This window comes from Sparus aurata, chromosome 2, assembly GCF_900880675.1.
Source record: "Sparus aurata chromosome 2, fSpaAur1.1, whole genome shotgun sequence".
NCBI classification, from domain to species: domain Eukaryota; kingdom Metazoa; phylum Chordata; class Actinopteri; order Spariformes; family Sparidae; genus Sparus; species Sparus aurata.
Window position 1 is genome coordinate 24,870,564 of NC_044188.1, and position 21,454 is coordinate 24,892,017.

Genomic DNA, 21,454 nt, shown 5'->3' on the forward strand with positions numbered 1-21,454 from the left:
AAGATTGTTATCCTTTCCCTTTGAGATGTTAACTCTAGCGAGCTCGAATTCCTTTTCTAAACACGCCACAGGACTGTATCAACTGTGTCAAAGCGTATTTAGAAATATAACACACACACACACACACACACATCTTTTTCTTTATTTTTATTGAAAAAAAAATCAACACATTATTATCACACAATTCCAACAGCTTCTCTGTGAAAAACAGCAACAAAAATGGCACAAGTGTGGTGGTGAGCGAACGCAAAGGAAAACGCCAGACATTTGCCGCCTTTATTTTCTGAACAAGAACAATTCAGTGCAAGGCTGGGCAAAAATAACAACAATGAGAAAGTGAAGGGGGGAAGGAGTGAGACCGAGCTGTTAAAAAAACTAGCTTGTGCATTGATCTTTTTTTTCTTTAAACATTAAAGGTAATGCAAGAAAGCGCACATGGACCGTGGCCAAACTAATACTGGCGAAAACAGGGTGCGAAGAAAAAGAGATCATACTTAATATAAGCATGTTGTCTGCTGTGCCAACTGCTGTTTGTTCATGGAAAATCTCACATGTGTATTTGTGACTGAGAACGTTACGCAATCCAAGATGACTTAAGGCTGAAATGTGACGTTTTCACAGAATTGTTCCCTGCGAGAAAAAAAAAGGTCTAGTGTATCTCAAAGACAAGTACGCTCAGATTGCCTGTTGGAATGTGCTCATGAGGTAACAGACACACCAGAAATATTTCATGTTTCCTGCCATTCATTTCACAAATAAAGCTACCCAGCGCGACTCGCAACGCTAACATTATAGCTCGTCGCGCATCTTTTCTCCCTTGGGTCTGACCACCCTGCCGATGTACAGGATGGAGTTAGTCTTGTTGTCCCTCACTAAGAAAAAGAAGGGATGATCCACGTAGAAAAGTTTGGGGTTCCTCAGCTTGTCGGAGCCGAAGATGCTGGTGTCGTACGGGTTACCTCCCACGTCCAGCTCCAGGGCTGAAGCGTGGAAGACGTTGGAGAGGTAGAGGTCCTTCTTTCCGGAGATGTTGGACAAGTCGGCCTTGGCTTTGTCCACGGCCTCGGTCAGGCCGAGCTCAGCCAGGTGTTTCTGGGAAAGAAACATCACTCAGGTCAAAGGGGTCGCTGCTGGGTTGACTTTTAGATATAACCGTATTACAACCAGCTGATCCATCATATCACCATGACTTACCTGCAGGTTGTGGCTGACGTCCAGTGAGATCTTGGGGAGGGAAATGGCCACAGCCCTGTTCTCCATCTTGCTGATCCAGGTGTCCACCTGCTTTCTGGTTAGGAGTTTCTCCAGGCGATCGAGGGGCTCCAGGTGGTAGGGCATGATCATGATCATAGAGGTCTGCTTCTGGCCCAGGGGCATGTTCAGCACGAAGATGCGGTTCTCCGTGTCATCGTAGAAGTCATACAGACCTGCGGGGAGCACACAAATCAGAAAATGTTATCTTGCTTGCATTCTTGTAGCTAGAATCAGTTTTGAAGACACAATAATGACGGATAAACTCACCTGTGCGATGCATCATGGGAATTCCAATGGTGAATGAGCGGGTCACCAGGAAACCACGCTGGTCCACCATTTTGTCATGGAACTTCTCGTGCCAGTGAGCTGTCGGGACAAAACCATTGAGGACTCGGTTACGAATCTGAACTGTTATTTTACATCTCCGTGTGACTGGGATCAGAAAATGAAAACACAACAAGGCTTTGAACAAGAGAGACTACTCGTACTTACGCTTGAAGAACATAGCGTTGACAATCATGGCTCCGTCCGTGTTCTGCACATCCTTGGTGATCTCAGGCAGCTTGCCATCGGTCGACTTGGCCGCCCACTCGTTGATGGAGTTCACCGCGCTCCTCTTGTCCCTGAAGTTGATTTTCGAGTGGTCGTAGTTGTAGTGCTTCTTGCTGGTCTTCACAAACTCGTCCGCGAAGGAGACGGAGCTGGGGCCGTAGAGGCGGTTGTTGATCTTCCAGGTAGTGTTGCGCTTCTTGGCGTCACTCACCTGAGAAAGAGCAACATATGATCGGTCACAAATGTAGAAGGACTGAGGGTCTAGTTTGTGTATTTGATATTGCTGTACTCACCTCAGTGAGCAGCTCCGACAGGCCAGCATGCAGATGCTCATCCTTCAGTTTGTCAGCACTGAGGACGGTCTTGACCTGGGAGGCGGTGGAGGCCTTGCCGCCAAGAGCCACCATCCCCAGAGAAGAGGCCACCACCACAGGGGAGATGAGGATGTTCTCCGTGTCCTTCTCCTTCGCCATGTTGTGGTAGAGGCTAAATCAGAAGCACAAAAAAGATGGTTTACTTGTGTTATGCTTCAGCAAAACCAAACATCGCTATACACAATTATATCACAGAATCACAGAAATGTGTCGATGTCAGACCTGAAGGCCAGATTGGCGCTGGTGTCAGCCAGCGTGGTGGCGTGGCTGCTCAGCTTCTTGTCCTCTGCAGAGGCCATGAGGCCCAGCAGACAAAGAGCGACAATGTTAGTCATCCACATCCTGTCCGTCTACTAAAGCAGCCTTGGCAGCCTGTGAAAAGGGAACAAAAGAAAAAGTTAGGGCTGAACGTTACTCAACCTGCGGTGGCTTCCTAAAATCAAATAAAACAGGTATGTGTATTGATTTTGAGATGGAAGGCACACGTTCAGAGTTTCTCCCCAGATTGGGTTTGTGGAGTGAATAATCTTCAGAACTGGACTATGACTGGGATGTGAAGCTGTAAATGGAGGGGCAGGGCCGGCTCAGCCCACACAGAAGCTTGGGAAGGCCTCCGATTTCAGGCAGACATGCACCTCGCCACGTCAGCAGCAGCTGAGGCCTTTAGCTGTACAGCTGGAGCTGCCGTCCAGTCAGAGAGAAGCTCTGCGCTGAGTCGAGACTGAAATATGATACCTCTCTTGTTCTCTGTGTATTGTAATACCATCTGCATTTTGATGACTTTAGTGACTTCTTCTTGAGCTAAAACAAGATAAGGATAAGAAATCCCTGTGTTTCCCCTTGTAGGGTTTGTTTTACACATTCTCTACAGCAGCTCCCTGAGTCCATCTGAAGTCCCAGAGAAAGGGCGTGTGCCTGCAGGCTACATCTAACTCATCCCATCACTTGTTCAAACAAAGCGCTCAATGGATAAGGCTGTGATTAACCAGCTGCTTCTGCATCTCTAAACACGTTTCCGCTCCCTCTCCACCATTCTGAGTGCAGACATACAGTATGTCGTCTGCATCTCTGTTTGCATATTTGTGATACAGCAAAAAATTACTTTTTCGTCATGTTCGTATACCTTGAGATCTTTTGATGCCTGCGATTTTCATTCTGAAAGACAAGAGGTGCGAGCAGGGTGTAATTCATTATACAAGTTCTGATGGAAACATATTCTGTGTCTGTCGAATTTTTCCATCTTATTTCCCAGTTTTCAACCTTTGGAGTTAAGTCGTTATGCAAGTTAGCCACCACTCATTCACAACTTTTTTTCATTGGCTGAGTGGGAGCCAGAACAATTTCGTCCAATCAGCTGCGCCACAGTGGAACAGCAGCATGGATTTCTGGAGGGCAGGGTTGGACCTCTCAGCTTCACGAAGTAATGGATTCAACAACAACAAAAAAACTAATTGGGTGCATATGAAGTCCTGATTGCGCTTAATACATTTAAGTGTGCACTGACAAGCAAGAGGCAAAAAGCTAAGTATCATCATGCTGGGAAACTTTAAGCTCAGCAAAAGATGTATCCTTTTTTTTCCTCTACAGATAAACTCAAATAATCTGCGTGCAGGTCAAAGAGCCAGAGAGATAGTCGAGATTTAAAACTGGTTAAAATGGAAAAATGCTGCACTGTAACTTTAAACCATTAATACACAGAGCAGTCCTTTCACCCTCTGCATTCCTCCCTGAAAACAATGACAGTTATTCTCTAATCCTTACCTGGCACAGATTCGCTGGGTCTCTCCTCTGAGTTTTTGTCCTGTGAAAAGCACAACTGCAACACACTCTCCTGCTCTTTATATCCTGAGAGAGAACCTTCTGGAAAAGGGAATGGGATATTCCAATGAGGGTGTCTGTCTTTCCTCAGGAAGTTGGGAGCTGGGACGTCCCCCTTTAAAACCACAGGCTGGAATGAGAGGGGCGGCTGAAGTCTCAGCACTGGTCTGGGCTCAGCTTTGAAACTTTCCCAGCGGTGGTTGCAGTTTGAAACACAGAGGAAATCTGATTTATGGTCAGTCTTAGCTGCTGATGTACAGAAATACTCCTCGGCCTCTTGGTCCTAAAGCTGCTCGCTGACTCAATCTCTAACACTGGTTTCGTCACATGTAAAATATGAAGAACAAACTGATTTTTTTAATATGAATCGAATGATGATTGTGCGTTAAAAGTTGTGGCATGTCGACGGTGTCTTTGCAGTTATTGAAAACTTGTGATTGCGAGCCTCTTTGGAGCAGCATTCTTTTGCAATCTCAGCTGAGATGACCAGAGACGACACAACAGCGAATGGGCTCATTGTTGGAAATATTATACCAAGTAACAAGAGAAGCAGTAACTTTATTAGTGTTAACATTGTTAGAAAGATGTCTGATTTCACATGGAAACTTCCAGAACTTCAAAAGCTTTACAAAGGCTCACAGGGGTTTGCAAGATCTCCATCCTCTGCCCCCTCCCCCACAGTGCCACGTCTCTCCAACCCAGCTGCTGATTGCAGGGTTGTTGAAGGATGGGGGTGTAAAGGAAGGGTTAGGGTTAAACAAAAAAAAAAGAAAGAAACTGCAGTGTCCTAAGAAGGGATTCCTTTCTTAATTCATTTAAGAACATTTTAAAGACAGTAAACTATGTAATGTAATTGTGTTAACCTGTCTGTCGTTTGCTTAAACACGTCATCTTGATATGAATGTCTGCATCATAATATCAGAATTAGACAGTGTTAGTCATGACGTGTACTTATTTCTCTAAAAGCTCTGTCTAATCTGCAGATATCAGTGAAAAAATTCCCACAATTATATCCACTACAGAAGGACAGAGAAAGACAGTTGATGGATACGTATACATTTTTGATCTTGGAGTCTGATGCAAGCTAGAGGAATTCCTTCACTCTTAATCTCTCCTCCTTTGCAGCCCTCTGCAAACTGTCCTGACATGCCAGCTAATAACTGGCTTGGAGTTTTTATAGTGGCTCATCGGGCGGGACGTTACAAAAGTTCTGCAAAAAAGGAAACAGTCCCCAAATCTAACAACGAGCCCACCTACCTCCCAATTTCATCTTTAAAGGGTTTCACACATGCAGGCTAAGAGCCACTTCCCTCACCTCAGGGGGTGTTTGTCATTCTACGAAAAGCCCCAGGAGCAAAAGTTCACTGTGAAATTCCTGACACTGAAGGCAACTTCTGGGTCAAGCAAGTCTGGTCAAATCTCTGAGTACACATGATCTTTAAACTAGCAGTCCTTTCATTGTCAGCTGTTATGTGGAGGACACCTGGAACATCCATACAGATATAAAAAGTGGGAAGAAAGGGACTCATAAAGGATGTTGTATTTGTATGATAATGGTATGATCTCAATGAAGACTTGCGATCGTGATACTACATTGCATTTGTGCTTTACAGAAAAGACTCGATGGCAAATACTGACACGGTATGGATACAGGATTAGTACCTCCTTGAATGCAAGTGTGAGAATAAAAAGAAGCTTCCAGCACTTTACTGAACCACCAACACATGCAAACACCTAAAAACACAGTAAGACTTTTGTTCCTTGAGATGTGGTTGTAAAGGATGTAAAGGCAACACTTAAATGATGCAATATTTCACCAAGTGAAAATGTAAAGTTGGTCAGAGGATTGCAACAGAATCTGATAAAAGAGCAGGAGTGACAGGCCTCAGAGGGCGGAGCCAGCCCTAAATAACTAGAGCAACGAAATGCTATGGAGCCCGGTCAACATCTGGATATGATTACACTAACCTCAGCACCCATCTCCGTCTGTTGCATCATCAGTTCGTGTGTTTTTCAGTGCTGCTTAAAGTAGATCGATAGATGCGGTTCTTTTCTTGCTCGTTTGAGTTCATTTAAGGTCCATATATTTGGATTTAAATGATAAACTATGGTTGACAGGATCAACACTTTCACAAGCAGGAAGGTTAATATCGTTAATCTAAGTACTAATTGGGGAATGAAAAGTAATTATTATTATTTTTAAAGGAGACATATTATGCTCAATTTCCTGTCCATAATTTTCATTTTGGAACACTTCCAGAAAAGCTAAAAAAAAAAAAAAACACATCAGTTTTCTCATACTGCACTGTATTACTCCTCTGTCAGAATCACTCCGAAGGCCCCCCAATCCTGAATACCCCGTCTGTTCGGATTGGTCGGCTCACTCACGCCTGAGCCAGCACACGGCAACAGTGCTGACAACAACAGAGCAGCTAACAACAACAGAGCAGCTGTGCTAAATCCATTTATATGTGCCAAACTGGCCGCTAAGCATAAATTGTGCAAACATTTGACACTGTGATGTGGCGTGATTTCAAAAAGTCACAGAATTAAAGGCGTCACTACTGACGAGGCGTTTCAGGAGCAGGGAGAGAGGAGCTCTGTTAGAGCCAACTTTGACCTTTTTAACTTTCAAGATCTTTTACATGCACAAGAACATATATAAAGCACCGAAGGAACACACACACAAAAAAAAAAGAAACACAAGTCTCCTTCGAAGGTCCAATGTTTAGGCTTTAATGGTATCTAACAGTGTGGTTGCCTTACTCTCCCCTACAGAGGCCATTAAAAATGTAAAAGGCCCTTTCTATATCCGGTGTTTGATTTGTCCATCTGGGCTACTGTAGAAACATGGTGGTGAACATGGTGGACTCATTGTAAGGTAGCAAAAACACAATTCTCTTTTCAATGCCAATTGATGCCCCCTAATTCCTTCACATTGGTTGTTGCTATTTATCAAGTCATAAGGAAACATTTATATATATATGGAATGCAACCAAATTACATTCAAGCAGTTAAAGTTGCTACTATAGAGGAGGACGGATGCACGAGGGGGGTGAGATCAAACGTAGGAGTTCAAGAACTCTCCTGTGTGACCATCTGTGTTAGTTCTTCAAACAAAAAGACAAACAGGACTTGGCAGCCTGTTGAGCTCTTAGGAGGATTTCTAAACACCTACTTCCAGACGTGTGTGTTGACCCTTCCTCGTTAACGTACTTTCCATATGGACAACGATATTGTTTACAGATTCCTGTGCCATGGACTAAACTTACCCAAGGTGTATTGGGCAGAGTTTGAAGTATTCTCTGCAAATATTTTCTTTATCATTCACAGTTGTCCTTAATTAAAATGTTCTGAAAGAATGTTAACAGTCTTAAATTAGTGTTATATATCATGCATGTTTATCAGGGTCGGTTGTAATCATGTCTCTCTGTCAGAAACTACTACGACTGCACACTGAGGAGCTGCTGGACACAAAGAGTCTACTGAGGGAAGCAGAGCACTGCAGCTGCCAAGAGAAGTGTGACGTAAGACCTGAGAGGTGTTTCATCTTTGCTGCATGATGTGACTTTCTGTACCTGTGAGTCTATGGGTGCAGCGAGTGGTTTGATTTTATATAGTGCAATTTTAAGTCTGACCCAGACCTTAAATTAGCCATTATAAGATGATAATTAAATGAACTTTACACACACTGGAGAATTAGGACCACTTGCTCTTCTCTGAAACAGACTGACTTCACAGTCAATTTTGAACATTTGAACTGTGTACTAACTAAACTACTGATGCTTTACAAGTAGGGTTTACTCTTAATCTTCTAATAAACACTACTACCACCCTTGAACCAGTTCCATTGCTTCCTCTATAATATTTGTGCATTTAACAAATAAAGATTTATCATCATACCACAGTCTGAATCCTGTCACTCAACACTTCGTCTTTAAGTACATTTATATCAGATTGAGACACGCTTGCACCCATCTGTCTACGAAAACGTCAAAATGAATAGGGGGCAAAAGAATCATGTTCAATCAAAGTTATAAGGCTGACTATACTGGCCACCAAACTTTTAATTTAACAGAGCAAATGATAGGTGGATAATTACATTGTCATTTTGTGCAGCGTAACTGTCTAATTTGGATCTAAGTTGGTGATGACAAGGCACTATGGTGAGTCCTTCTAATGGTTTGGATAATGAATGAAAATGCCCCCTGGTGGCAAAGATTTGAGGTTGTAAAGGTCCTCCAAGGCCACCAAAGTTCTTTTCACAGTAATTAAAGTCTTAATTGAGGTTGTATTAAAGTTCGGATTCGTTCTGTTACTGTCGAGATGTTGTTAAATTTAGCCTCTTTTAATTGGCATTTTTTTAATCTCCCACTACGTGCATGAGAAAAAAAAAAATGCTAAAAAGAAGAATTTTGCTAAGACAGCAAAGACATCCAAGCCTTAAAGTGTGTGTGGGAGCCTTACGTGTTGAATTTAAACACTTAATGTCAACAAATTTAGAAAAACCATTGGAAATAATGTTTCAATATTTGTCAGACAACATAACTATTCTACCACTGCATTGCATTGTGGACTAACAGCCACTAGATGGAGAGCACAGCAACCAAATTAAGTACACCCTCTGTGCCAGGGAAGGTTTTTCAAGTCGTCTTCCTCAGAGGTATGCAGTTGGTATTGTTGATCCACTACAGCATGAAATAATAAAAAGTGGGGGGAATTTTGAGGAGTCAAATCAAGCTGCTTTGTTGACAGTCAGATATAACGTTAGTGACTTCCACTTTCTGTTTAGGGGGCACTCAGACATTTTCCTGTTTATGTCTGCCATTGCTGCCTTGCTGAGGAATGTGGTGTCTTAGCCCTCGAGGCGCTACTTCTTCATCATCGCATGTTGGACTGAGGGCAGACTAGACACTATAGTAACTCATTATCGGCTCTTACAGGGTCCATATTGGCGTTACAAGACGGGATGTGTAGATGCTAGCTGGTTACTTTTAACTTCAGTCAACATCCCTGAGACAAAATGACACATGACGTCAATGCTTATTTCGTCAAACTCTGTTGATTACTTGACTTGATTTTGAAATGTTTTAAACCTACATTCTCGCATGCAGCTCCTTGTAGAAAGGAAAAGCGAAAGCAAAATACACAGGCAAACATTCACATCGACACCCTGCAGCGATCTTTAAAGTGTTATATTAAATCTTTCTGTCCCCCGTCAGACTTGCTGCACTGAGGCCTCTGAACAAACCACACCCTGCTGTGAAATTCCAGCAAACCCTCAAAGTGATAACAAGCTGCTGAAGTTGCATTTAGACGACACAGTCTGCAGTATTGTCTTTATTGGTATTATCATTATTTCATCCTCATTCCCCCATGTCTCTGCACCAGTCCTGTCCTGTGCCCTTTCAGACAACGGTAGTCACAAACTCTTCCATCGATTCCTCTCGCATTACGTAACACCACATGAACAGGAGACCCCTACCAGCCATCCCACCCTCCCTGCTTGGTTGGCATTTGCAAATGGGTGGAGTTCACAACAAAGTGCAGCAGCAGGAGCTACTGGCTAATACCAACCTGTGGAGAGAAGAGCAGGGAAGCTGGGGTCAGCCACATCAAACAGTGATATGCCACGGGAAATGGTCCTGAGGGGAAGCATCTCCCCCTGCTTCCCCACCTGTTGATCGTCATAGGGCGACAATGTCAAGGTGTGTGTGTGTGTGTATCTGTATAGTGTGAAGTGGAGGGTGTAATCTCAACATCAAATTGCCGATTAGTTTACCCCTTTCGGTCTGACTGCAGTTTTATGCAACATGCCTTAAGAAAGCCACACATACACAAACTCTTAATTTCCATCAGAATGATGCAGCTGAAGTATCTGGCAGCATCGCCACACTGACTGTTTCCTTGGTGATACATCTGAACTGTTACTCTTTTTAACCACAACTCTTCCTCCACTTAACATACGAATGTACAATGTTCAGGTGAAACCAATTAAACGCATCTGCTCTGAAAATGCTTGAGTGCCTCAAATGCTGTATTTGTATCTGCTGATGAGTCATTTTACACCCCAGAGACCTGCTGACCACCTGTCATTGTCCTGGACGATCATCACAGTCTGTGTGAGTTTCACTGTCCTCTCAGATACAATACACAGTTCAATTTGTCTGTGTGACTTTGTTCAAGAGAAAGTGCATGTGTATGAAATTAACAGTTAACTTTACATTTCACCACATACTGCATATATGAGAGGCACCTTAATGTGTGCAGATCAGTGAAAGATGGTGGGTTGTTGGCCACTTTCATAGGTTTCTTACCTCATAGAAATAAATATTCTGGTGTCATGGTCCTCAGGCAAATCAGTCTGTGTAATCCAACAAACTTCTTTTTTTTTTAAAAAAAAGAAAAAAGAATTTACCTTTTTCTTTACGAGTGATTACATTGCATCCATGCAGTCAGTACACTGTGCATTTGACGTTTCCAGAATACTAATTTGTGGTTAAAATGGGGTTTCTGTTATGAGTATTGATTCAAGTGACAAAGAAAATGTTGTAATCATTACAAGAGGTCAGCGTTTGACATCACCCACCATCACTGTGGCACTATCAGCAGCACATCTATACAGCTAATGGAACAAATTAGAATGAATACTTGATGTATCACAGTGTGTCAATGGTCGATGGCAAGGCCCTGCCTGACATTACATGTTGCCTTTGTTTATGACTGCAGATAGCGTTCTCGTGACAAAAAAGAAAAATCAATATATCAGTTTTGTTTAATGAGTCATCTGGTGTGTGTCAATGACCGAAAGCGACAGAGTCTGAACGTGGAAAACACTGAATGTGGAGGGGCCGGTGACCCCTTTGGCAGATAGATTGTTTACTTTGTTGAATTGCCCGGTCGATTAATGAGACTCATTTGAACAGTAGCTAACTTTATCAGAAGCAATGGTCTCTGATGGTACTGGAAAGCAGACCTCACTGCCTGTTAACGTGGAGGACAATCACAAAACAATAGGATATTAAAACATGTTATGAAAATGACTAATCTGATTAAAAAGAAACCCCTCCATCATTTGCATAGAGAATACAAAGATGAAAATGTTTTCGGTCACGACCTTTAATCTTTGTCACGTCTGATAATGAAAGGCTTTTTGATCATTATCTCTTAATATGTACAGTGTGTGTTAGATGTGTTGCTGAGACAATAAACAGATTGATAAAACTGCTTTTTTGGCCAAAATGACATTTCCACGTTGTTGCGTTCAAATACCAAACGGTCGATTGGCAAATACGGTAGTTCAGCACCAGTTAGCTTCGATTTCTCTCACTTTAGGGTGTTAGTAGAAATTATGAAAATCATATCGAAACCTCACCTCAATTTATCTAAATGTTTCGGTTAATTAAAGCAACGTGAGCGCCCTTTAAGGTGTACCAACGACGAAACAAACCGCCGGCCATCCGTGAATTTTCGACGCGACGTGAACGCGCAGACCGGGAGTAAAGTCAGCCTGGTGACGCTCTCTCACTGTACAGGAGGGCTGGAGATAAAAAGACCGACACACACTCCTCCCACCATTCAGTACACTGAATCAGGGGTGTCGGTGACTAGAGCTGTTCACAAAGGGGACGAGGAGGTTCTACCTACAGAGCGATCAAAAAACCACAGAGGACGGAGTAACTGAACATAGAGACGGGACGTTTTTTTTTAAAGCTCAACCGAAGACACCAACAACAACCGTCCCGCACTCACCTCACCCGGCTCCTTTCTCCTTTGTTTTCGCTGTGAAACTTCGGCTCTGTCAGCATTTACCGGCCACCCACCTCTCACACGTTACCTCTGACACTGGTTGTCCCCGTTTGACTCTCGGACAGGGGGACATTTTTTTTTCTTTTACCGAGGAGAAAGAGCCTCAACTTCACCGAGCGGCGCGAAGCTGACTGAAATCAAAGAAAAGTGGCAGCAGCCCTCAGACAGGTGAGTTTGTAACGGTGCGGTTTGTTTGAGCTGTTTACCTGAGGGTGACTTTTTTAAATTTATATATAAAGTTACCAACATCTTCAGAAATTTTCTTTTTAGAACATTTTTACAGTCACACACCTCACCTTTCACTTGTTAAAAAAAGTGTCTGCAGCTCTAATTGATGGGCGTTTTTACCTTTTACACTAGCTAACTAGCTATAACGTGCCCACAGTCAAAACGAGCTAGTATCCTTCACAAGTTGACACGTTTCTGTCCTTTTAATAGACGTTTACGTTTCAAAGTGAAAGGCTCCCTCAGTGATGGGCATCATCAGTGTATTTTTAGCTATAAGTATGTGTTTTACCCATCACAGGATTTAAGCTTGTACTTGCCACACTGCTCACTGGTGGTCTCATGTGCAGCCCAGAGGAATGGGACACGCCCATGATGTTGTTTCCCATGAGAGCTAGGGTTTTCCTTTTTGGTGAAACTGGATTGATTCACACACCTGAGCTTCCCATTCACCAATTGGGGAAAAAAAAAAAATCATTCATGTAAAGCTGAGGCTATCTGTGGATTCCTCACTCTACATGTACAGCATGAATTGGGGCGATATGGCCTTAAAGTGATATCGCAATATTTTTAGGCTATGTCACGATGCGTGATGCACATCGCGATATCTTAAAATCTCCCCAAAATCACTCCATAGAAGCCGTAACCAAGCGACACAATCTGAAAACAGGACATTTTTTACCAAACCTTGATAACGATATTTAGACTTATTGCAGAATTTTGATTAAAAATATCTTCAGTAACGTGGCTATATTGATTAAGTGGGTAATATTAGAGCAAGTAGAATAGTCTGGTGAGTGTAGAAGATTACAACATTTTACTGTAACACAGCTTTAATAACCAGCAAAAGACACTTGTGCCATATCACGATATGCCTACATATTCAAGACAATATACAGTCTCATCTGAAATAATGATAACGATTTGATATTGATATATTGCCCAACCCTTGTATTCATTTTACTCATGCACAGCTCTCTTGCCACCGACATTCATAATTCATGACACCATTATTTTCTCTTTTGAAGGCCATGATTGTCATTCGGTTGGTCCCGGGATGTCAGTATTCCAAGAAAGATTTCAGTGTCTTGTGCGATTCATGGGATCATAATGCAGCACTTCATCAGAGTTTAATCTAGTCAATATGCAGGCTTTACTCATCTTTAAACCCGGGCCACTGGAGAGGATCCATTTGGTACATCGTCTCTGACCTTTAGATCCTACTTGACTTTGTTCACACGTCCCCATCTGTCACTGCAACACTTCCAGTAAAAACAACTAACACTTATTTGTTTTTGGTAACATCTTCTAGGCATGTAAATAATGACTTTTTAAAAGGATTACAACCTGCTTGGTCAGAGTTTCAACAGACAGATGACTCAGGACGAGTCACTTTAAAAAGTGACTGTGCAAGGCTGTTTGTTTTTATCGCTTTTTTACAAAGTCTATAAATGGATTTAGGGGCCTCGGATTGGAGTGTGCTGAATACTGTGTTTTTTAACCTCTTTTTGGCTTGTACCACAGTGCTGTATATGCTTCTGCATAGTGAGTGAGGCTCCTGTCCCGAGGGTAGCCAGCACTGTTAAAATGTTTTCAGGTCATGACATTGAGAAATGTGAGAAAATAAACATTACTCTTGATGCTCGGATCGCTTCAGTTGCAGCTGTGCGAAAAAAGGGTACAAAGCGTTGACATTTTGAGGTTAGCGTATGTGGCATAATGTATACATTTGTACAGTTCTTCAAGTTTGCTTGGATTAGAGTGGGATATGCTTGTCAAAAAATGTCAGCAGCCATGCTGAAAAGGCTTCAGCTTGTTTTAAAGATTACCCGCAACTTGAAATGTTATTTTAGGAGAATAAATAGAGAATAGAGGGAGATATAATAGGTCAGAACATGGAGGAATGCAGTGTGCTGTATTCACAGCAGTAACCCACTTACTGGATACCAACTCTTGCACACGTAGTGTTGCAGATACATTGAAGAGCTTTTTAACCTTTTCTTTATACAGCTTCCATCTTCCATGCATATTGCTACTGTTCGCAAAGTAGATGTCCTGCTGATTAGACATGTTGAGTTGCACTGCGGAGACAGTAGCTGGCCGTATTGTCCATGTGAGACGAGTATTGATTCTGTATTTCAGCCATTTGGCTTTGCCCTGCTTATGTAACTGCCCGTGTATTTGTTTATGTACTGTATCCTCAGAAGAGAAACATGCCCAACACTCCCCCTACTATAGATGAAATATCTTGTAGGATACTTGCTAGCCTCTTGTACTGAAAGAAACACATCTCTAATATCAGTCAAATCAGTAGAATTATCCAGAGTACCAGTCTGACTTGTAAAAAATGACGTGTTATTATTTGCTACCCCTAAGCAGTGAGGTCAAGTCCAGCCCTTTCTGTCTCTCTTTCACGCACACACAAACTCACACATGCACACATCTTCCGTGCCTGTCCCCAGTAAGGATAATGAACCTCCACCGAGAGCTAGCACGCTTCTGAAAGCAATTGCTATTAGTTCGTTGCACCCACATAAAGGAAAAATCTGATTTGCATGTGGTTCTACTCACTGGAGCATTAGTAAACCTTTCATGCAAAAGTAATGGGTAGCTAAATTGGATTTAAAGGTTTAAGGAAATCAGGAATAATAAAAGCTTTCGTACAAGGCTGTGTACATATCAGTATTGCCTACGAAGAGAACTGTGCATTTCACAGTATTTTCCTTTATGCTAATACATTTCTCACCATCTTTAACCAGAGTTAGGCTAATAGAGCTTAGATGAAGCACACGCTGGCAAAGATTAAATTGATGCTGAGGAGTGGCAGTGCTCAAGACTTTACAGTTTGAGCTGGTCTAATTCTGTGTGGCATTGTTGAAGCAAATGTGGATGAGTAACAAATGTTTGTTTTTTCAAAACCGATGTTGAAGCACACAGTCAATAACATGCAATCACGTAATGGTGCCTTGCTTCACTGAGAGAACAAGCTTACTCAATTCAGTCTGAATATAAACAACAATAGGTTGAAGTTGAATGATTGGCTAACAGGGGGAAAATCATTTGTTTATCTAGAAGACCAATTGACAAGCCAAATCTTCATCTGCATGTGCTATTATACACTTGGTCAGCTTCCTTCAGTCCATGGTTTTCAGTCAAAGAACATAGAGGGCTTGGGGCCAAAGTTTATTCATATTTGTAGTCATGTTTGGTGTGCAAATCATAAGTTGATGAGTGAAGCAATCCCTAGAATGAGCTTTTACACTATATTAATAATTGAAATTAAGACTATTAATTAATAACAATTATGTTAATAAACATAATTGAGTTAATAATTAAAGGTCCCCTCACGTGTACAGACACACAGTTTGCACCAGTCGCTGACAGCAAAAGTCAAAACTGTTAGAATACCATTAGGTGATGATTGCTTCTGTGTCAAATACACTTATTTGCAATGAATAGCAGATCCTGTTAAATTTCGGTGTTCAGCAAGACATGACATTTGTGTGAGATGACCACCTGATGGACTGTGGTTTCTGGAAAATTGTTGTCAAATTGGAGCCGACAGTAAAAGATCCAGGGCTAATAGCTGTTAATTTCTCCCTCAACAGTGGAGGCTTTGATTCGCTGTTTTTGCTAGTTTGCAACTTGAGCTGTCTTCAAAGCCTGACAAACTGGGCGGTGCAAAACAGAGGCCTCCCTTTGAAAAAACGCAATAATACTTCCTTAACTGCATAACAAGTGTGTTTGTTTTTCTTTCATTCTTGGTAATATTCCCAGCATTTGAGATCCACCGCCACAGAGTTTGAACATTGACCTCTGTAGCTCAGAAAATGCCAATCTAGTAAAATAAGTTTTTCATATGTTCAGTGCCTCGGGCGTCTCTGCATTACATTTTTTATGGAAGAACTGATTATGGTTCTTATCTAATCCCTTAACCACGAGAAGGAAAGTGCCTTTTTATTTTATCATTTTAGTTTATTTCAGACACATATTGTACTTGTATTTAAATTGTCTTTGCTCCTAGGAAATGAAAGTGTTGTTTTGTGTAATCAGTCCTGCAGTGGAATCAGAGAAGTTGTTTACAAGACCATGTTAATATATTGAGAAAGCTCAGAAAACCAAAGATACCATGGTGGCACCTGCTTGTCTGGTTCTGCCTCCCGGGCTCAGACAGCAGTCACAGTAGAGGACAGGGCTGGGTGTGATGTCAACACACAGATGGTGGTGAAGAGCCCTCACACAGACATACAGATGGCTCCTTGATAAAACATACTAGTCCACCCACTTTCTTTTTCCTCTCAGCAATTGTAAAACAGTCAGACTGAGGTGGCTAGAGGGTGAACTGAGCCAATGGAGTTGTCCATTTGCCCAAAACAATGGTTCCCACCATGTCTCTGCATGCCACGAATGTCTTTGTCAGCTGTTTGCTTTCCCGGCCACAGTATCAGCACGACAGTATCACCTATGATTAGGAACCCAGGGTACTTTGTCTCAACCCTAAACGGCAGATCATCAGGGATGGGTCCAGACATAACCCCTTTTGCCATTGCTGTATGTTTCTTAAAAGCCTCACAGCCAGGAATATTGGGTCATGCCAAATTAATTTAGGAAGCACTGCCCCAGGTAGTATTACAGGAAAATAGAGGTGTACAGTCCAGTGTCGGAAGTAGGTCCATCATTTTCTGACAGGCAGCACTAAAGTGCCAAGTTTTCATCCAATCCAGAGTACGGTCACTGATTTCATTGATGACTGCAAAGTTAAAGCCAAAAGAACCAATCTTTTAAATCCTCTGAAAACCTGATTGCTCTCCGCTTCTATGAAACATGATTACACATCACTGCTGTAGAAAATAAATTCTCAGCAATAGATTGTTTCAGTGATCGGTTGAGTGGTAACAGTACACGCACCCTTTTTTGTTGACTGGCATTTTATGCCAAAAGCAGTTGTGAAAGCAGTGACATGCTGGATAAAATACTGTAGGTTCAATCACATGGGGGCACTGTAAAAAAGTAACCGTTGCCTTGGTTGAAAAGCAATTTAAGCAGGCTTGTGAGCTCTCAAGTGGTTGTGATGGACTGTGTGTTTTTTATGGCCTCTCCACTCTTTCATACAAAATGAATTTTGTAGGTATTTTAAATGGACCATTAACTTAATCAAGAACCATCAAATGAAAAGCAAAAAACAATATCTGCCTGCATGTTTCTTTCTTTATTACCAAATTCATGTACCATGTTATGAACAGTTTGGAAAATTAACAATTACAGACCATTTAATGGAAGCTGCTGATGTTCCAGCGGAGCTGAGCATGGGAGCTTAACGCCTAGTTCACATTCGTTATCAAAGCTTTAGTAATTGGTGTGAAGGAACATCAAATCCAGATGGAAGTGACTATGAAAGCTGTTAAAAAAAAGAAACCTTTTCATATAAGGCTTGAAGATTGGATCCAGAAGTTGTACACCTGCTGCTGGTTACAACAGCAGTACACTCACTCTGGTTTGACAAAAGAGGGAAAGTGCTCATTTTTTCTCTCTGCAAAACCATTAATCCCCCTGCCCTTTTGTCCTGGCTGTCTCTCTCCCTAACATACATACAAAGTATTTTTTTGTAGAAACAGAAACAATGTCAGAAACCCCTCGAGTCATTTGGTTGCTCCAACTTGACGTGACTTTTTTTTTTACTGATTTTTTTTTGCACAAATATCTCAACAACCACTTAATAACAAATGAGGTTCACCTTTGTGGTTCTAAGTAAAATGTCTAAAGAACATTTGAAGTGGGTGCCATTTATATTTGGCACCAACTTTCAGTACCATCATCAGGTCAGAATTTCAGTTCGCCCAATACTTTGGTCTATGACTAAATAATTGCAAAACAAGAATGAGACTCCGTAGACCAGTCTCCTTTTTAATACAATCAAACCTAATCCAAAATCAAACTCAACAGGCCCATATCATTCTAAATTTGAAACCACCTATAAAATTTTAGCTATGATATAGTAAGATATAGTAAGCTCCCCCTATCTCACCATGGGATAAAGGGAGAAAAAAAGTCCTGGATCCGTCCCTTAAATTTAATCTTAACCAAAAGTTATGGGTGTTTTTATTCTGGGACGAAAATCTGCTCAGTAGCTTTTGTTTAATCCTGCTGACAACCCGACCTAAATCAGTTTAGCATCAAAATGTGAAAATTGTCAGTATATTAGAATCCTAAGGTGTGCATGTAGCTGAAAGCACCACTCCTTTCAAAGTACAGTGGCTTAAAAAAATAAAAATTGAAAAAGTAAAGTCAGCATTTAGCTTTTAATTTATGGATTCTTGTCAGCTTGAAGAGTTGCATCATGGACACAGACATTCAGACATCCCCACAGAGTTCTTCCTGTTAGCTCTTCATAGCCTGACACTGGGATCAACCTCCTGTCCTAAGTGCTTCCCTTCCTACTACCCCTCCAGACATCTGAAATCACAGGCTGTACTGAAGTTCATAAGAAAGCGGGGTGCAAGTATACATTAAGCAGACAAGAGTCAGTGTCATCCAGTCTTTAAAGGCGATAATTATTCCCGCCCACACACACCATCAGCTGCCTAAACAGTGGCATAGTGGAATCAGAGGTTAGCGCTGTCATCTCACAGCAGGAAGGTGCTTGGTTCAAACCCCTCAAAGCTGACTGGGGCGTTTTTTTGTGAAGTTTGCATGGTTTTCTTTCTGCTTCTGCACCAAAACATGTGTGTGGGTGGTCCACGTATCTAAGGCATTGGTAATACTCATGCCTTTGGCTTTGCAGAAGAAACCTAGCACCTAGCAGAAGAAACCTAATAGATGTTGCTCAAATTGTAGATTCCTATTTTCATGGTACATTGGTTCATGCTTCAAGGGAAAAGGACTGCATTTGCAGCACCTAAAACACATAAATCAATGATGACAAACTCCTCCACCCCAAAGGCACCATAAAGATCCTAATGTGGCTTTATTGTTTACTTTATCCACGCTGATTTGTCAAGCACTGTCCCTGCACTGTCAAGCTATCAAATCACCTTTGCTCTGACTCCAAATCTTCAGTCCATGAAAAGGCTTTCTAGCTATAAGGTGAAGCCCACCTTCATAGACTGAGCCCAGATTATTTTATATCCAGATGAATGATGAGGGCAATATCTCCACACACCACTTGACCCACTTACACCTCTTGTCATATAGCTAGCCTGCACTGAAATGAGTGGGTGGATTTCCTTCGCCTCTCTGAGTCATTCATTTCATTGTGTTTTGCTCTAATAATGGAAATGAGTGACAGTAATGACTCTTCGTCTCCCATTGTCAATTTCCTAATGTGAAGATACTGATGGGCTGTGATTAGATTAATTTATCCTCGGGATTATCTGTGACCCATATTTTTTTCACATTGATGGGCTGGCAGTGTGATGAACAAAGTGTCAGATTGTCTGGATGTTCCTCGACCATACCCCTCCCTTCAGCTTAATTAATTTTATTGACTATTGCTGTTTGCTTATATTGTGTCCTCTGAATTATGGCAGTAATTTTATGTTGGTTAGTTAAAAAACTATTTCCCCTCACAGTAATTCTTATTTCTTAGCTGATTTTGAGCTACACTTGCATTACTCACTGCCTCGTATAGCAGAGCCCTGGAGTGTGTCTCTTTTAAATCTCAGGTTTAATATATTTAATAGCTCAGTTAACTGGTAAATGGTTAATATGGTGCCTTTTTTCTAAAGCTTTCATAATGTCATAGAGGATACTTTTACTCAAGATTAGTGATGTAAATTGATTTGTACGTTTCAGAGTCATTTTGTCATTAAATGCATATCATGACCTGTTCAATGTCAGTCGCAGGCAGGATAAGCAGCCAAGAGCCCTTGCATAAGTGTTTTGCTATACACCTCTATCCTCATTTGTCAGGTCAGGATGTTCTGGTGCCACCATGCCGCCAGTATGTGTTGAGTAATACTCAATTATTTTCTTTCTTGATGTTATAAAATCAGAACTGGAGAAACCTGAACCACTGATTCATGTTACTGAATATTTATTATGCCCCGGGCTTGTTTGCTTAGACATTAAACTGCATTCATTCTTATGAATATGTCAAGGACTGTTTTTAAGGTCATCAAAGTGATTTCAATGGACCAGCGCCATTAAAGACCCGAGGCGTGTCCCCTCACACTGCCTAACGTCCTCCGTTGAAAAGATTCACTAGGCAGCGCAACAACATCCACCTGCTTTGTCAGAAGTAGTGACGAGGGATTTGTCAATCACCTTTTTTTTTTTTTTTTGCACCAGTAGAATCTCTTTTCCCTCCTTGTGTCCACTGTTGAAAATGAAAGACTTAAAATTCCTGACATCTACCTTTTCTAACATCAGAGCAAACTGCTTGTTAGCCAGCATGCACTTAATTGTGCTTTGTCAGTGCTTATAAAATAGTTTTTGCTTACTTGCAGCAAGTTAATCAGTCTTCCTCCCCTGATTTTTAAATATTCTGTGAAAGCAGGCTGATAATTGTTAACATCCTCCTATTTGTAGGCGCCTGGTCACCCTTGGTGGCCCTGACAAAGTTGAATCAATGACTGTAACTGATTCTGCCATAGCTCAGTCATTTGTCTATCATTCCATAGCATCTGGATACATAACTGGAAAGAAATTTTAAGCACGGTGTGAATTCAGTTTCAATCTCATCTTGTGGACCCATGACTGAAAGTCTTTGGGAAGGTGACAAATCACCTTACCTCCATGTGTGCTGTAGGAGTCACTGACTGGCGGAGATGACTGGACAGTCTTAGAGTGATTTGTGGTAGGACTTGATGTCAGACTCTGGAAGAACCAGAGTCTGAGGCTATAGGCTGTAGTCGTTTATTCTTTGCCCTCTACCACATTGACTCATGGGAGTGATTTATAGTATTTGTTTAGAATTATGTTGGTAAGTTATGTTGACCTGTTAGTATTTATGGTTGCATTTGAGATTAGATGGAAACATTAAATATGTTGGGTAATGCAGAGGCTTTCTGCATTGATTGGCATAAAGCCAATGCAGCAATAAGAGGCTCAGTTTATACAGTGTATTGCACCATGTTGTTAATGCATAATGCATGCCGTACCTTAACACTACCAAAAGTATGTTGTATGCCTGTTTCTAAGCTTGTAACCTTATATGGAAGTGGATATTTCTTCACACCTTTTGATATTTTTGTTGTTGTACTTTGTTGATTATGTTGTGAGTGAGATGGATAGAAGCACAAGGGAGAGTCGAGATGGGAGACAACAGTCTGAGAAATAAGTTAGCCAGAGAAAAGTAATTTCCCATGGTGTCCTCTAAAAAGAGACATTGAATACAGCTTTGAAAAAAGACTGGACAGACTTCCCATGGGCAGTTCAAACTCAGTATGTCTCTTATCCAGGACTGTAGTGATTATTAAAAGTGG

The 21,454-nt window shown here is 41.5% G+C and overlaps 2 protein-coding genes across 7 annotated transcripts in view; one reads left to right on the forward strand and one right to left on the reverse strand.

Moving 5' to 3' along the window:
• Positions 1-128: 128 nt before the first annotated feature.
• serpinh1b (serpin peptidase inhibitor, clade H (heat shock protein 47), member 1b) lies at positions 129-4,076 on the reverse strand. Of its 3 annotated transcripts, XM_030408648.1 has the most exons (8): positions 3,942-4,072; positions 3,304-3,335; positions 2,403-2,552; positions 2,100-2,292; positions 1,747-2,017; positions 1,522-1,620; positions 1,195-1,427; positions 129-1,092 (listed from the first exon to the last, which is right to left on the reverse strand). In XM_030408648.1, exons 3-8 carry the CDS (start codon positions 2,519-2,521, stop codon positions 790-792), a joined length of 1,218 nt encoding a protein of 405 aa, XP_030264508.1. In that variant the 5' UTR covers positions 2,522-2,552; positions 3,304-3,335; positions 3,942-4,072; the 3' UTR covers positions 129-789. The 3 variants fall into 3 exon arrangements, with proteins under 3 accessions (XP_030264508.1, XP_030264525.1, XP_030264517.1); XM_030408665.1 differs by lacking the exon at positions 3,304-3,335 and having other exon boundaries at positions 3,942-4,076; XM_030408657.1 differs by having other exon boundaries at positions 2,403-3,335; positions 3,942-4,075.
• A 7,420-nt stretch (positions 4,077-11,496) lies between these two features.
• gdpd5b (glycerophosphodiester phosphodiesterase domain containing 5b) overlaps positions 11,497-21,454 on the forward strand; it is a 43,982-nt gene continuing 34,024 nt past the window's right edge. For 2 of the 4 annotated variants that reach the window (XR_003982170.1, XR_003982171.1), the window contains exon 1: positions 11,497-11,975. The gene's annotated coding sequence lies outside the window, so the exon portion shown is untranslated. The remainder of the gene's footprint in view (positions 11,976-21,454) is intronic. The other 2 variants (XM_030403325.1, XM_030403335.1) reach the window with 1 other exon arrangement.

Bases quoted from the DNA above. Each gene is read 5' to 3' on its own strand.
- serpinh1b (XM_030408665.1), bottom strand. From the start codon at position 2,521: ATGTGGATGACTAACATTGTCGCTCTTTGTCTGCTGGGCCTCATGGCC. The intron at 2,018-2,099 runs GTGAGTACAGCA...GCTCTTTCTCAG, and splicing joins TGTCGGAGCTGCTCACTGAG to GTGAGTGACGCCAAGAAGCG. The intron at 1,093-1,194 runs GTAAGTCATGGT...TTTCTTTCCCAG, and splicing joins ACGTCAGCCACAACCTGCAG to AAACACCTGGCTGAGCTCGG.